This window comes from Branchiostoma belcheri, unplaced genomic scaffold, assembly GCF_001625305.1.
Source record: "Branchiostoma belcheri isolate BF01 breed outbred unplaced genomic scaffold, Haploidv18h27 scaffold99, whole genome shotgun sequence".
Taxonomy (NCBI): Eukaryota; Metazoa; Chordata; class Leptocardii; order Amphioxiformes; family Branchiostomatidae; genus Branchiostoma; species Branchiostoma belcheri.
This window is the reverse complement of record NW_017804675.1, coordinates 736,767-749,358: the sequence shown is the minus strand read 5'-3', so window position 1 is coordinate 749,358 and position 12,592 is coordinate 736,767. Positions and strand designations below refer to the sequence as shown.

At 38.9% G+C, this 12,592-nt stretch overlaps 1 protein-coding gene across 1 annotated transcript in view; it reads right to left on the bottom strand.

Moving 5' to 3' along the window:
• Positions 1-10,818, bottom strand: part of LOC109462080 (ephrin type-A receptor 5-like) — a 69,481-nt gene extending 58,663 nt beyond the window's left edge. Inside the window, exon 1 of the mRNA XM_019758578.1 lies at positions 10,668-10,818. Within this exon, the coding sequence (XP_019614137.1) occupies positions 10,668-10,776 (109 nt within the window). The 5' untranslated portion in view covers positions 10,777-10,818. The remainder of the gene's footprint in view (positions 1-10,667) is intronic.
• Between the last annotated feature and the right edge of the window lie 1,774 nt (positions 10,819-12,592).

Sequence of the window (12,592 nt, the reverse complement as noted above, 5' to 3'; positions counted from 1 at the left end):
GTATTTCTTGCTCTTTTGTGAGCTGGTATTAGGTTGCTACGTCCACTAGTTTATAAGCCATTTTGTACATGCATATAGTCTGGACATTTTTCTTCTGTCTTCCAGTCACACCCAGTGTTTGGCATCACAGATGTCGTCAGTCTTGTTTTCTGATGGTATTTTGTCCACCAAGTCTCCAGTGTACCGTCCTTACAGCCATGTTTACGACTGAGTGAGTGATGGTTGGAAGTGAAGACAAATTTTTTCAAAGTCCAAAAGGAAACAAAAGCTAGACAAGTCAAGACAAGGATGATGCAAATTAGTCCACTAGCTCCTGTTGTTGTTGCACATGTTGTCAGCTTCGTTTTCTGATCGAACTTTGTCCACCAAGTCTCCAGTGTAACATCTTGACAGCCGTGTTTACGACTGAGTGAGTGATGGTTGGGAGTGAAGACAAATTTTTTTAAGTCCAAAAGGAAACAAAAGACATCAAGTCAAGACAAGGATGATGCAAATTAGTCCAGTACCTCCTGTTGTTGTTGCACATGTTGTCAGCTTCATTTTCTGATGTTATTTTGTCCACCAAGTCTCCAGTGTACCATGCTGACGCCATGTTTACGGCTGTGTGAATGATGGTTGGGTTGTGGGCGTTTCCTCTCACATAAACCGGCCGTTAATTGGTTTCCCTGATAGAAGTGCATCGCTCTTTATATTGCACTCTGCGGTCATAATTTCTGCCCCATTATGTTTTCGGTTAGAACTATGCTGAGTCAGCTCGATTTTGTTGTGATGTATTGAAGACCTTCAAAATGAATAATGTTATGGACATTTTCGGTTGTAGTTTTAGTGGTGCAAAACAGTAAACCACTGTGCTACAGATATATAGATTATGTTACAAGATAATAAATGCAATAATCCAAGAAGAGCATTCTCAGGTTCCAGTTTCTACTTGATTGTAGTTACATGTAGCAACCCTACCTCTGGACCACAAGGTTGGGAGTTCAAATCCCGGCTATTGTCGCTCACCTGACATGCAAGCAGGACTGTAGGACCATTAAGTCGTTGCCATCGGAAAAAATGTCATCTGCAACAGGCAAAATTTGGATGCAACAGTGACCAAACAACCATCGAAAATGGTGAAAAAATAAGGGTTTCACACACTCAGGTGCAGTACATTTCTCCCTTTCACTTGGCAGACTCCACTTTGGCCTGAAAGCTCTGAAAATGGCTGTTTGTTAGATTTCTGGATTCTAAGATAAATTTTCTTTTAGTTTTTTTCATATAGCAGAGGATAAAATAAGAGCACCCCCCCCCCACACACCCTACTCAAATTTCAAGTCAAAACAGGCCTGATTTGCGAGCGCCTCCTTTACAGGTCAGAGTTAATGCTTGCCGCTGATGAGAAAAAAACTGACAGGGGACCCATAAAACCAACCGTATGTTAATGAAAGATATTTTTTATAGCCCTTAATGTCCCAGACGTGGCGTTAGACAGTAATGAACATTTCCCCTTCGTGTTAACCGTGATTCGAAGGCTGGGACTAATCAGGTTTGCGGCGTGGGTCTGTCAGCATTTTCCGTAGGGCCTGTCTCGAAATGTACTCAATCTAAACCCCTGGGGCGCCTCTTGTTTGATTTCCAGGACTGGTAAAATGTCCAGACTATGCATCCAATGTACAAAATGACTTATGAGCTGGTACTTAGTAGTTGGTACGTCCACCAGTTTATTAAACATAAAGAAATACTCGTGCTTTCAAGAAAAGAACCAGAGTTATCAACCAAGGATTGAGGTGTTCAAAAACTTGGGGAAGGAAACTGTACTCAATCTAAACCACTGGGAGCCTTGTTTGCTTTGCAGAACTGGTTAACCCCTACTCTTTTCAATAAGTGTGGTGGGATCTTGGGACCTCTGGCCTTACGTCCCATCCAAGAGGACGTCCCTCACCAAACCTAAGTTTCGCTTGAGTTGAGTTGTTTTTAAGTGCCTTTCCCAAGGGCACAACATCGTGGCCTGCCAGGGATTCAAACCCAGGACCTTTGGATCCTAATCTAAGCCAACAACCCTAACCACAGGACCACCTTGCCACCTGTAAATCAACTTAAGTTCCCAGCACTTAGATCAAGAGTTGCTGTGGTTTTGGGTTCAAGGTTGCAGCAACTAAAGAAACACAATATTATTAATGCTAAATGAGTTTGCGGTGAAAAGCACGATCACCAACATAAAACGACCACAACTATTTTTTATTATTTACAGTTACTATAGCAACACAATAATAGATGACTTTGTGGTGAGAACCACAACCACAAACTTACTACTTGTACTTGATTAGGTCTTCTCAGCTTACTAGTAGGGAGTGGCCTGCGTCAAAGTCAGTTCTTCGTCTACACAGAATTCTGTGCTATACTTGACGGTCGAAATACCATGTTTGACAAAAATTTAAAATTCTTAATAATTTACAGTAAAAAGTTCATTGCTTGGAAATATCAGTGGAAAATTGTATAAAATAAAAATCCACATACATGCACCTACATGTATATGGACCAGTGCAGGTTAGGTGCTGGCAGGCTTCAGAAATACCTGCACAGCTCCAATTTTACCTGCATCAACCTGCATACTACGACATTGTGGTATACACTTCGAATTTCAAGCCATGAACCGGCACACACGGCCCGTGAAATCCCGGCTTGTGCGGACCTCCGCAGGATCAAATCCGTGTGAAAGTTGACGTGAATCACGCCGCAGAGGCCCACAAAACGGCGCGGCAGTCACGGGTTAACGGCATTGTAACATAAACCGGCGGTTTGATGGGTGGCTTAGGGGGGCTTGGATCTCCCTCCCCTACAATCCAACACCTTCGCCTGGACCGAAGGTAGCACCGAATTCAGGACCCGCACTTTACGACAATCTGTCAGGCCATTAACCCTTAACACTGCTGGATAAGGCCTTGGAGAAACAATGTTGTGTTTCCTGTTTCCCGACCGACCCTAGAAAAAACTGCCGAGCCTAGACTTTTATGTGTAGATCACTGCAAGGGATATATATATTTCAAGCTGATCAATCTTTTCTAGCTCCATGATCTGACACCTGAGTGATGAAACATTGTACAATCGGTTTTCAAGCATTGACATTGAAAGTATAGGTGTACCCATGCAGGTTTTACTTTTTAAAACTACATTGTATAAGTTGAATCACTAGAGATCGCCAAAGTCTGAAAAACAAGAAAGGAACAAAAGATAATCCCTGCCTATACAAAAAAAACAGTTACTCAAGCAACTGGATATCATTTCAGAAAGCTGTGCAGGTTCTAGTGTACCTACCGACCCTAATTCTTTTCAGGACTGAAACAGGAAACACAACATTTTTCCCCAGGCCTCATGCATGACCAACAGGTAGAGATACATAACTGGAACAAAGAACGGCTCACAGAGATGTGTGGTATGGAAGGGGAGGTTATTTGTTAAAAGCCCGTTTCAGCTCCAAGGGCAGCTATAACCTGGATAATGGGAGGGAATACTTTAGTAACTGAAGCCTTTAATGTGATGTTTTTAAAGCCCATTCTATTATACATTGAGTCAATGCTTTGTTTCCAAGACACTTAAAACAGTGTTGAAAACCACAAAATTTTAGCTTTTTTACATACCACAGACAACAATACCTTCAGTAATGGGAGGTAAAATTTTGGTAACTTTTTAAAGCCTTTATGTGACTTTTTAAGACCCATTCTAAGTCAATTCCATGCTTCTATGAAGCTTAGACAATGTTGAGATACTCAAAATTTGAGCTTGTTGTAAGAACACAATTTCAGTACCAAGGACAGCAATAGCTCAGGTAATGGGTGATAATACTTTAGTAACTGAAGCCTTTAATGTGAAGTTTTTAAAGCCCATTTTAAGTAAATAACATGCTTCTATGAAGCTTAAACAAAATTTGAGCTTGTTTTAAATCCAACATTTCAGTACCAAGGACAGCAATATCTTAGGTAATGGGAAGGATACTTTAGTAACCGAAGCCTTTAATGTGATGTTTTAAAGCCTATTCTAAGTCGAAACCTTGCTTCTATGCTTAAACAAAATTTCAGCTTGTTTTGAATCCAACATTTCAGTACCAAGGACAGCAATAACTTCAGTAATGGGTGGTAATACATGTACTTTGGTAACTAAAGCCTTTAATGTGATGTTTTAAAGCCTATTCTAAGTGAATAACTTGCTTATAAGATGCTTGAGACAATGTTGAAATACACAAAATTCAGTCAAGGGCAGCAATAGCTTAGTTAATGGGAGGCACTGGTAATACTTTAGTAACCAAAGCCTTTAATGTGATGTTTTTAAAGTCCATTCTAAGTGAATTCCTTGCATCTGAGATGTTGAAGACAAAGTTTAGATACACAAAATTTGAGCTTCTTTCACATATGTAGCTGTATTTTAAAAACAGCAATACTACTTAAAAAAAAAGACGCCACCAACAAAAGTAAATACAATAATATTGAGGTCTGATTGTCAGTTCAGAAATACGTATTTTAAAAATGTGTATAAATTGTTGTATGTTTAGTGTTTCTGTGGTTTTATGTTTGTTCTATGGGGATAACCTGAAATAAAGTCATTCATTCATTCATCCATTACATACATATTCATAAAATGCTTTACATGAAGTTTACAAACTAAAATTGACAACGTCTAATTACCTGTGTCATAAGTCATTCTGAACAGCTCAATACTTGCTGTAATTTTGCCCAGGTGCAGAAGACTTAATTTTGTGTCATAAAATCTGCTTTGCCTAAAGGTGTGATCATAAAATCTGCTGAAATAAAAAGCGAAGTGTGCGAGCGATAAAATATTTTCCAAATTACGAGAAAACTTTGAAATCGAAATGTGATCGGAATCGTTGTCGGGCAAAAGCATCAGTTACGGGGCTTAGATCTGAAGCCCTGCTTCGGTTTTATTACAAACATTTGTCAATATAACCTTTATAGAAGGCAGAAACACCTGTGAGCATAATACTCCATTTCTCTCCAAGGCAAGGTACAGATGTACGTGAGGCCAAAACAATTTCATTTGTTGGATATTTTATTGAAACTGGAAGAATAAAATGAAAGCCTGTACCTTGGTGAAAGCAGTTTTAGGGATGGGTACAGTTAGATTGGTGGTGTCAAATGTCCAAGCAGATATGAGATCAAGAGATCACAGGGTATAATTCCTGGCATTTCTGATTACTACACGTTGTGTCCCTCAGAAAGGCACTTTACATATATTACCTTATTTTCCTCACTCCACCCAGGTGTAAAATAGGTACCTGACTTCGGTTTGGCAGGTAAAAGGCAGTGGAAGGAGAGGGATGGGCTCCACCTTCCAATACTGTGCCCTAGATGTAAGTTTGATACATTGGATTAATAACCCACTAATTCTGAGTGGTGCGGGTAAAATTTGTCTGGTAATTTTCAATGTTACCTGCACTGCTGCACTGGTATACAGAAAAAAAGAATTTCTATAATAATATAGTATTTTGATGTATATGATTGAAAACCAAGAAAACCCATTGGCAAAGCCTAATGTTCATATTCCCAACTTCCTCCATTATTACTCCAACAAAGCCACGGGCCATGGATCACCTAACACCATAAAATGTTTCCCAGAGCCAATGATCCCGCTGCAAAAATGCTTCAAAGAAAGTCGATAAGTCAGGAATCGCGTCGTCGCAAACCGGCTTAGGACTTCAAAGGAGAGGGATGGGCAACAAACACACGGAGCGCGAGGTGTGATCTTTTCTGTAAAAGCTATGATAAAGCATTCAGCAATAAAGCTTTAGTGGTATTTCTTCTCTATAGGAGACACTGGTGGTGTTATACTTATTGTGGGTGGTAAAGTGTTAAGAGAAAGTTGAATAATGTGTGTGAGTGCGAGGAAAGCTTTTCGGCGTGTGGTGGTGAGATTAGAGGGAAAATACCGCTGAGCCAGAAAGTTTATGTGTTAAATCCAAACTCGTTTAAGTAACGATATGGCTTGCTGTAGGTAAGGCAAGCCAGAAGCAAGATCAATTTGGTTACAGGTATATGTAGGGCAAAATTAGCATTTTCACTGCAAAATATTTATATATTATGTTGATTCTTATTCACAATTCTCTACTCTAAAATTACATACGCTTTATTTTTCTTACAGAAATTTGATTACCTGATTTCTAAAGTTCCTCTTCTTTTGTTTGATAAATGATAGAATACAATTTATGAAAACAAAACAGGAAAAATTGGAAAAAGCAACCTTAAAACCAAAAACCTTTCTCTACCCCAAAAAATGTTTTTTTATAGAACAAAACGTACTATCTCTAATCCAGTGCCATTTCCATGGCTTAACCTTCTTCTACAAGGTCAGAAACAATAGAACCATACAGTAACCAGAGTCCTAGGTGGCTACTGAATACCACCATGCACCTGGTTCACCTTTGTGACCCCCTGGAATGTGGTACAAGCCTTGGCAACAGCCGAATTACAAGTCGTTAAATCTTCTATTGCTCGTTAGCCAAAAGGTCACAACACTCGTTTGAGGCAACACAGTCCATAAACTCCAACACAATCATCTTGGAATGCTCCAGTTTTAAAAATCCAATAACATAACTTTTAGTGTGAATTTCTGAATTATACGTGGCTTTAGTATATAACATTAGGCCCTGCAAATTTGATCATATAAATGATGTGTTCCGTAGATGTAAAATGTGCTTCATAAACTTCTATAGAATTATCTTGGAATGCTCCATTTTTTTCAATCCAATATAATAACTTTTGGTGTGAATTTCGGAATTCTACATGGCTTTAGTACATGTACATAACATTAGGCCCTGCAAATTTCATCTTATAAATGATGCATTCCGTAGATGCAAAATGTGCTTCATAAACTTCTATAGAATCATCTTGGAATGCTCCATTTTTTTCAATCCAATAACATAACTTTTGGTGTGGATTTCTGAATTGTATGTGGCTGTAGTATATAACATTAGGCCCTGCAAATTTCATCTTATAAATGATGCGTTCCGTAGATGTAAAATGTGCTTCATAAACTCCTATAGAATAATCTTGGAATGCTCCATTTTTTTTCAATCCAATAACATAACTTTTGGTGTGAATTTTGGAATTGTACGTAGCTTTAGTATATAACATTAGGCCCTGCAAATTTGATCTTATAAAATAAATGATGTCTTCCGTAGATGCAAAATGTGCTTCAAACAAGTGCTACAAAATTCAATTAGGCCATTTTGCGTCAAGTTGCCTTACAGGAATGGCACTCATTTCCTGACAGTTCCAGGTCAAATATGAGCTATTCTCCCATTTTGCGGTGGCTTCATGAAAGGATCGTGACCACGACTCAATTTACACCATTTTGTTAATGGGTACGAGCACTGTCATTCTGCCCCAATTCTGCTGTTTAAGAAAAAAAAATCAATATATTTTTCAGGTGTTGCAGGTTGGATGAAACATCAGACCTAAAATCCTCATTCAAATTTTGTATACTGACAAATGTTTTCAAGTTTTCTATGTTCTATACTTTATTCAATTCTGTCTGTCCCATTCCATTCTAAGGTATCTTATTGTGTAGGAAATTTAAACTGTAATTTTTAACACATTTTGGAATTTTTAACTGTACACCTCCAGTTTTTGTCAAGAAATGAGTATGATGTTATATGTTATATATGTATATAACATTTGACTTCTCAATCAATGATTCTTATTGAGAAAGACCCATAAAATCTCCAAAAAACGCTGCAAAAATAAGTCAATGCTTAAACCTCTGCTAGGAATTTAGTAACCAACTCTACATCTCAGCACTCTCTGTGAACTTAACATTTACTTGAGGTAAACAGAGCCGCTATAGTGCAGTTGTCTGGACCAAACCTTTCAACACAGCCGGATCAGTCACCAGTCCCTGGTCTTATACACACTCAGCCTGGCATTACCCACACTTCAAACTCTGTTCTATCTACCCTTATAAGGTTCCTACACTGCAGGGTTTTGGTAACAACACTGCGATGTGTTTAACTTTGGTTACGTGGAGTTGATACTATGTTTGAGCAGTTTAATACTTTGATGCGGAAGATGGCAAAGAGTTAATGCGAGTTAGGCTGGGAATAATGATCAGTTGTAGAATCTTTTGCAAGGAATGTTTTAACAGTATGCATAGGTGGTGAGTGACATGACATTAGGGCTTCTGCATTGCAAACTTCTGTGTAGGTTATGGATCTGTTACTGGTTGACCATTTTTTTTTGTTCGTCTAGACAAGAGAGATTGGGGTTCGAATCCCATAGAGTTTGCCTTCAGTTGATAATAATGAAAAATTCTAGAATATGCAATATTGAGTTGCAGTAGCCAAATTGGCTGATAAACTGTGCATAAATAAATTTTAAAGTAAAATAATTTTGGAACAGGCCCACAAAAGTCTTAGAGCTGCAGTCTTATTATAAGGATTACTTAAAAGTGATATCATCACTTCTTCTGTTGAAATTAGTTTTAAAATGCCTCCTGTGGTTTTCTGTGGCCCAAATAAGAAGTTCAGCCACTCCAAAGTTACCAGTCCAGCCCACACACCAACCAAGAGGATATACATGTACATGTACTTGCTACTGATGTTTCCAAGGCCTAGCAGGGCCTGAACAAGTTTCTCAGGACTCACATGCTGTGTAACAAGTTTAGGAAACCCCTGCACATTGTGCCAGACCAAAAGGCTCCCTGTGTTCCGCCATGTGTGGCTCTGTGGTCAAAATAACCAGGCTTACATACCTGTATTGTCAGTGGGACTTGTTAACACTGGCCATGGGGGCTGCAAAATACAGCTGGTGGGATAGATCTCTCAAATGGTGGCCTGAGTGTTGGGCCAACATGTCAGCTGACAAGTTCAAGTACACACATGTATGGACATTGTCAGGGCATCTCCGGGCCACACCAATTTATTTGTGTGTTTCTTATACGTTTTGAGGCAAAAACTACAGCTGCCAGGATAGATCTCTCAAATGGTGGCCTGAGTGTTGGGCCAACAAGTCAGCTGACAAGTTCAAGTACACACATGTATGGACATTGTCAGGGCATCTCCGGGCCATTCCAATTTATTTGTTTGTTTCTTTGTAATTTCGAGGAAAAATTTTGCAAGATAGAAACAAAGGGTTGGGAGGAAAGGTAGTTGTTTGGCACCAAATTTGTATTGGTCAGGGAAAACAGTAATTTTGTAATTAGTAGTATGTCCTTGTGTAAGACATCATTTGGAGCATAAGTAACTTATCTTAATAATGCATGAACCAGCTTGAACCAAGGTCTACCTGATAACCAAAAGGATGTACTTAAGAAACAACCTTGACCCTGAAACTTAATCCCTTCTTAATGTTAGGGTATCAACATGATTAGAATTTAGAGTCTTGGGGGCAAGGTCTAATCTAATAGCTCAATACACAGTCAGACATATTCAAGTTTTCCTCCCAACCCTTTGTTCCTTTTTCACCTGATTTCTAAATGCAGGGCAGTCTTCATTTAAAGGTATGTTAAGGCATGTTTGCCAACAAGACTGAACAAAGGGTGCTGAATGCAAACTACAGACGCTGGTTTCCCCAAACATACCTGACATACTCCTACTTCTTACCACAACAGAGAACAGTTTGTGTTGGAAGCTGTAACCTACGTGTACAAACAGGGATTTGGGAGGCTTTGGAAACCAGACAAGGGGGTTTATATAGCAAGAACATTCACTGCATTTTCCTACTACTAAGTTCTGGGGTAAACGTGGGGCACAGTCATTGGAAAACCGATTGTACAATGTTTCATCTCTCAGGTGTCAGATCATGGAGCAGGAAAAGCTTGATCAGCTCTAAAAAGTATGTACTTGCTGCGATTCACCAAAAACAAGGCTAGGGTAGGCAGGTTTTTCAAGGGTCGGTCGGGAAACAGGAAACACAACATTTTTTTTCCTGGGCCTAACAGAGAACAGTTTGTGTTGGAAGCTGTAACCTACGTGTACAAACAGGGATTTGGGAGGCTTTGGAAACCAGACAAGAGAGGGTTTATATAGCAAGAACATTCACTGCATTTTCTCTTCTAGGGTAAACTTGGGGCACAATCCTAAGAGGTTATTTGAGACTGTGCAAGGTCTACTGTTATCAGTGATAGTATTTCAAGGGGACATTTTTTCCTTCAGCGAGTTTTCCTGTGCTTGACAAGTAATATGCACCAGGCACCTGCTATAGATTTACGTAATGCAAACAAATGTTTTTATGCAGTATTACAAAGTTGAATACTGTAGATCATTATTTTTTTCACAGTACTTTTATATTCATGGTTTTCACGGTCACTTCTGTACCACGAACTTTAATATCATTACTGTGAACAAATAATTCATAGACCTTCTTTCTGCTACACTGTCCTACTGCCACCGTAAATCCATGAACATGTCCATTTTTCTCAGACAGCAAACATCAAGTAATTTACGATATTGAAAGAAATGAACGATGATGATTATGATAAAGTAGTACGTTCATATACTATGACCTGACCACTGGTATTTAGTCAGACTCTGTACATGTACTTGTAACATTACTTGTACATGTATATGATTATTTGTTGTTTCCATAATTGTATTTTAAAATGTGTGTGCCCAGGGGTGTGTGAAAAACAGCTCCGTAGACCTGAGATAGAGAAATAAAAAAAATTGAAACTTGACGTACCTGTGCATGGGTCTGTTGGTTTGTCCCGCGGCGATCGGTAGTACCCGCGGTCGCATGTGCATCGTGTTGCCCCGGAAACGAGTGCGTGGCTGTACAGAGGACACGGCATGCACTCATAGTTCCCAGCGTTTGGCTTGAACGTACCCTCCTTACACGCTGTTGGCGAAGAACACAAAGATTTTAGTTAATTAATTCTTAATTGAAATTATCACAATACTACATGTAAATACATGTATTACATGTACCTAGGTACAGAAGTTTTGTTTTCTTCTTTCTTTCTTTCAGTGTGTGTGTGTTTGTCTGTGTTTTTGTAGTTATTCGCTTGAACGTACCCTCCTTACACGCTGGGGGGAAAAAAAACAAAGATTGTGTTAATTTTAACCGTGTATTTTTTATTTTCTTATTTGTTTGTTTTGCATGGCTGTACAGAGGACACGGCATGCACTCATAGTTCCCAGCGTTAGGCTTGAACGTACCCTCCTTACAGGCTGTGGGGAAGAAACAAAGATTTTTAGTTCATTAATTCTTAATTGAAATTATCACAATAATAAATACATGTATTACCTACATGTAGGTGCAGAGGTTTTGTTTTCAGTGTGTCTGGTTGTGTGTCTGTGTTTTTGTAGTTATTGGCACCAGGCTTGAATGTCCCCTCCTTACAGGCTGTGAGGAAGGAAAAACAAAAATTGTCTTAATTTTAACGGTATTTGTTTGTTTGTTTGTTTGTTTAACATATTGCATTCAGGCTTAAGATGCCAGTTTCGTACACGTAATTGCAAGCTGTGTAAGACTGGACTGTAAGGTTTGCTCCACTCACACCTCTGGATAATTCACAGAGGTAGATTTTTTATCTTTTATTCTAAATGGCTTTAACATGATTGAGCCATTTTCCCTACAAGAATGTACACTGGATGCATCACACAGCTCAAATGATTCAAGACTTTCATTACGACATTCAACATTTTCAATACATCAAGAAACAGAAATGTGCATTGTATCATGTACAGTGGTGCATTAGTAAAATAAATGTCCCTTTTAAATGGCCAATTCTGTAATTCAGCACCCTTTCCTTCAATCTCTAATGCACAACTGTTGAGTGTCTGCATTTTGACACTAGATGCATCACATACATTTTCAACTTTTATATAATGTTCCACTTTTAAGCTATATCTTATACAGCAAGCAACAGACCTAGAGAACACTTTTCTTTAAGACTTGAAATGTGAAATATATATGCCAAAAAGCTGAGTTACTCCAGCAACTGGATATGATTTTGAAAACGTCAGACGTTTCAACTAGTATCCACTAGCTTTCGTCAGTGATTGAAATATATAAATTGCTCTACCAACAGTAATGTACAATTGCTGAGTCCCTACATTTAACACTTGATGCATTGAAGTCCAACTTTTTTTGCACGTTAGCATGTTTTGAGGTCCTCAGATTATGTCGTCCATATAATCAAATCAGTAAGGCCAGTAATGCATATACTATCTGTTAGGGACTCAGTCTGACACATCTCGACCATTGTTAGGGGCGTAACCTTCCTGATTGACCTCTTATATTTTAAAATGGAAAAAAAATATTTTTACCCAACTTTTTTTCTGCATGCTTGTATCAGTTTTGGGATGCCCTTACTAAGAATGTCATACATATAATCAAATCAGAATGGCCAGTGATGCATATCAACTTTAAATTTCTGAGAGCAGGGTTTTCCCTCTAGATGTGTCCAGAAGCTTTTTGCCCAAACCGTTAGGGACTGAGTCCAACACAACTCGACCATTGTTAGGGGCGTAACCGGCCGCCCTGCACCTGAATAATGTAGGATCCAATCACTGCCGTTTGATCAGACGGCTTAAATTATTAAAATTTCATTTGGTCTGTTTGACACTCTGTAATCAGTTCTGCACCGGGGAGAAATGTCTCGT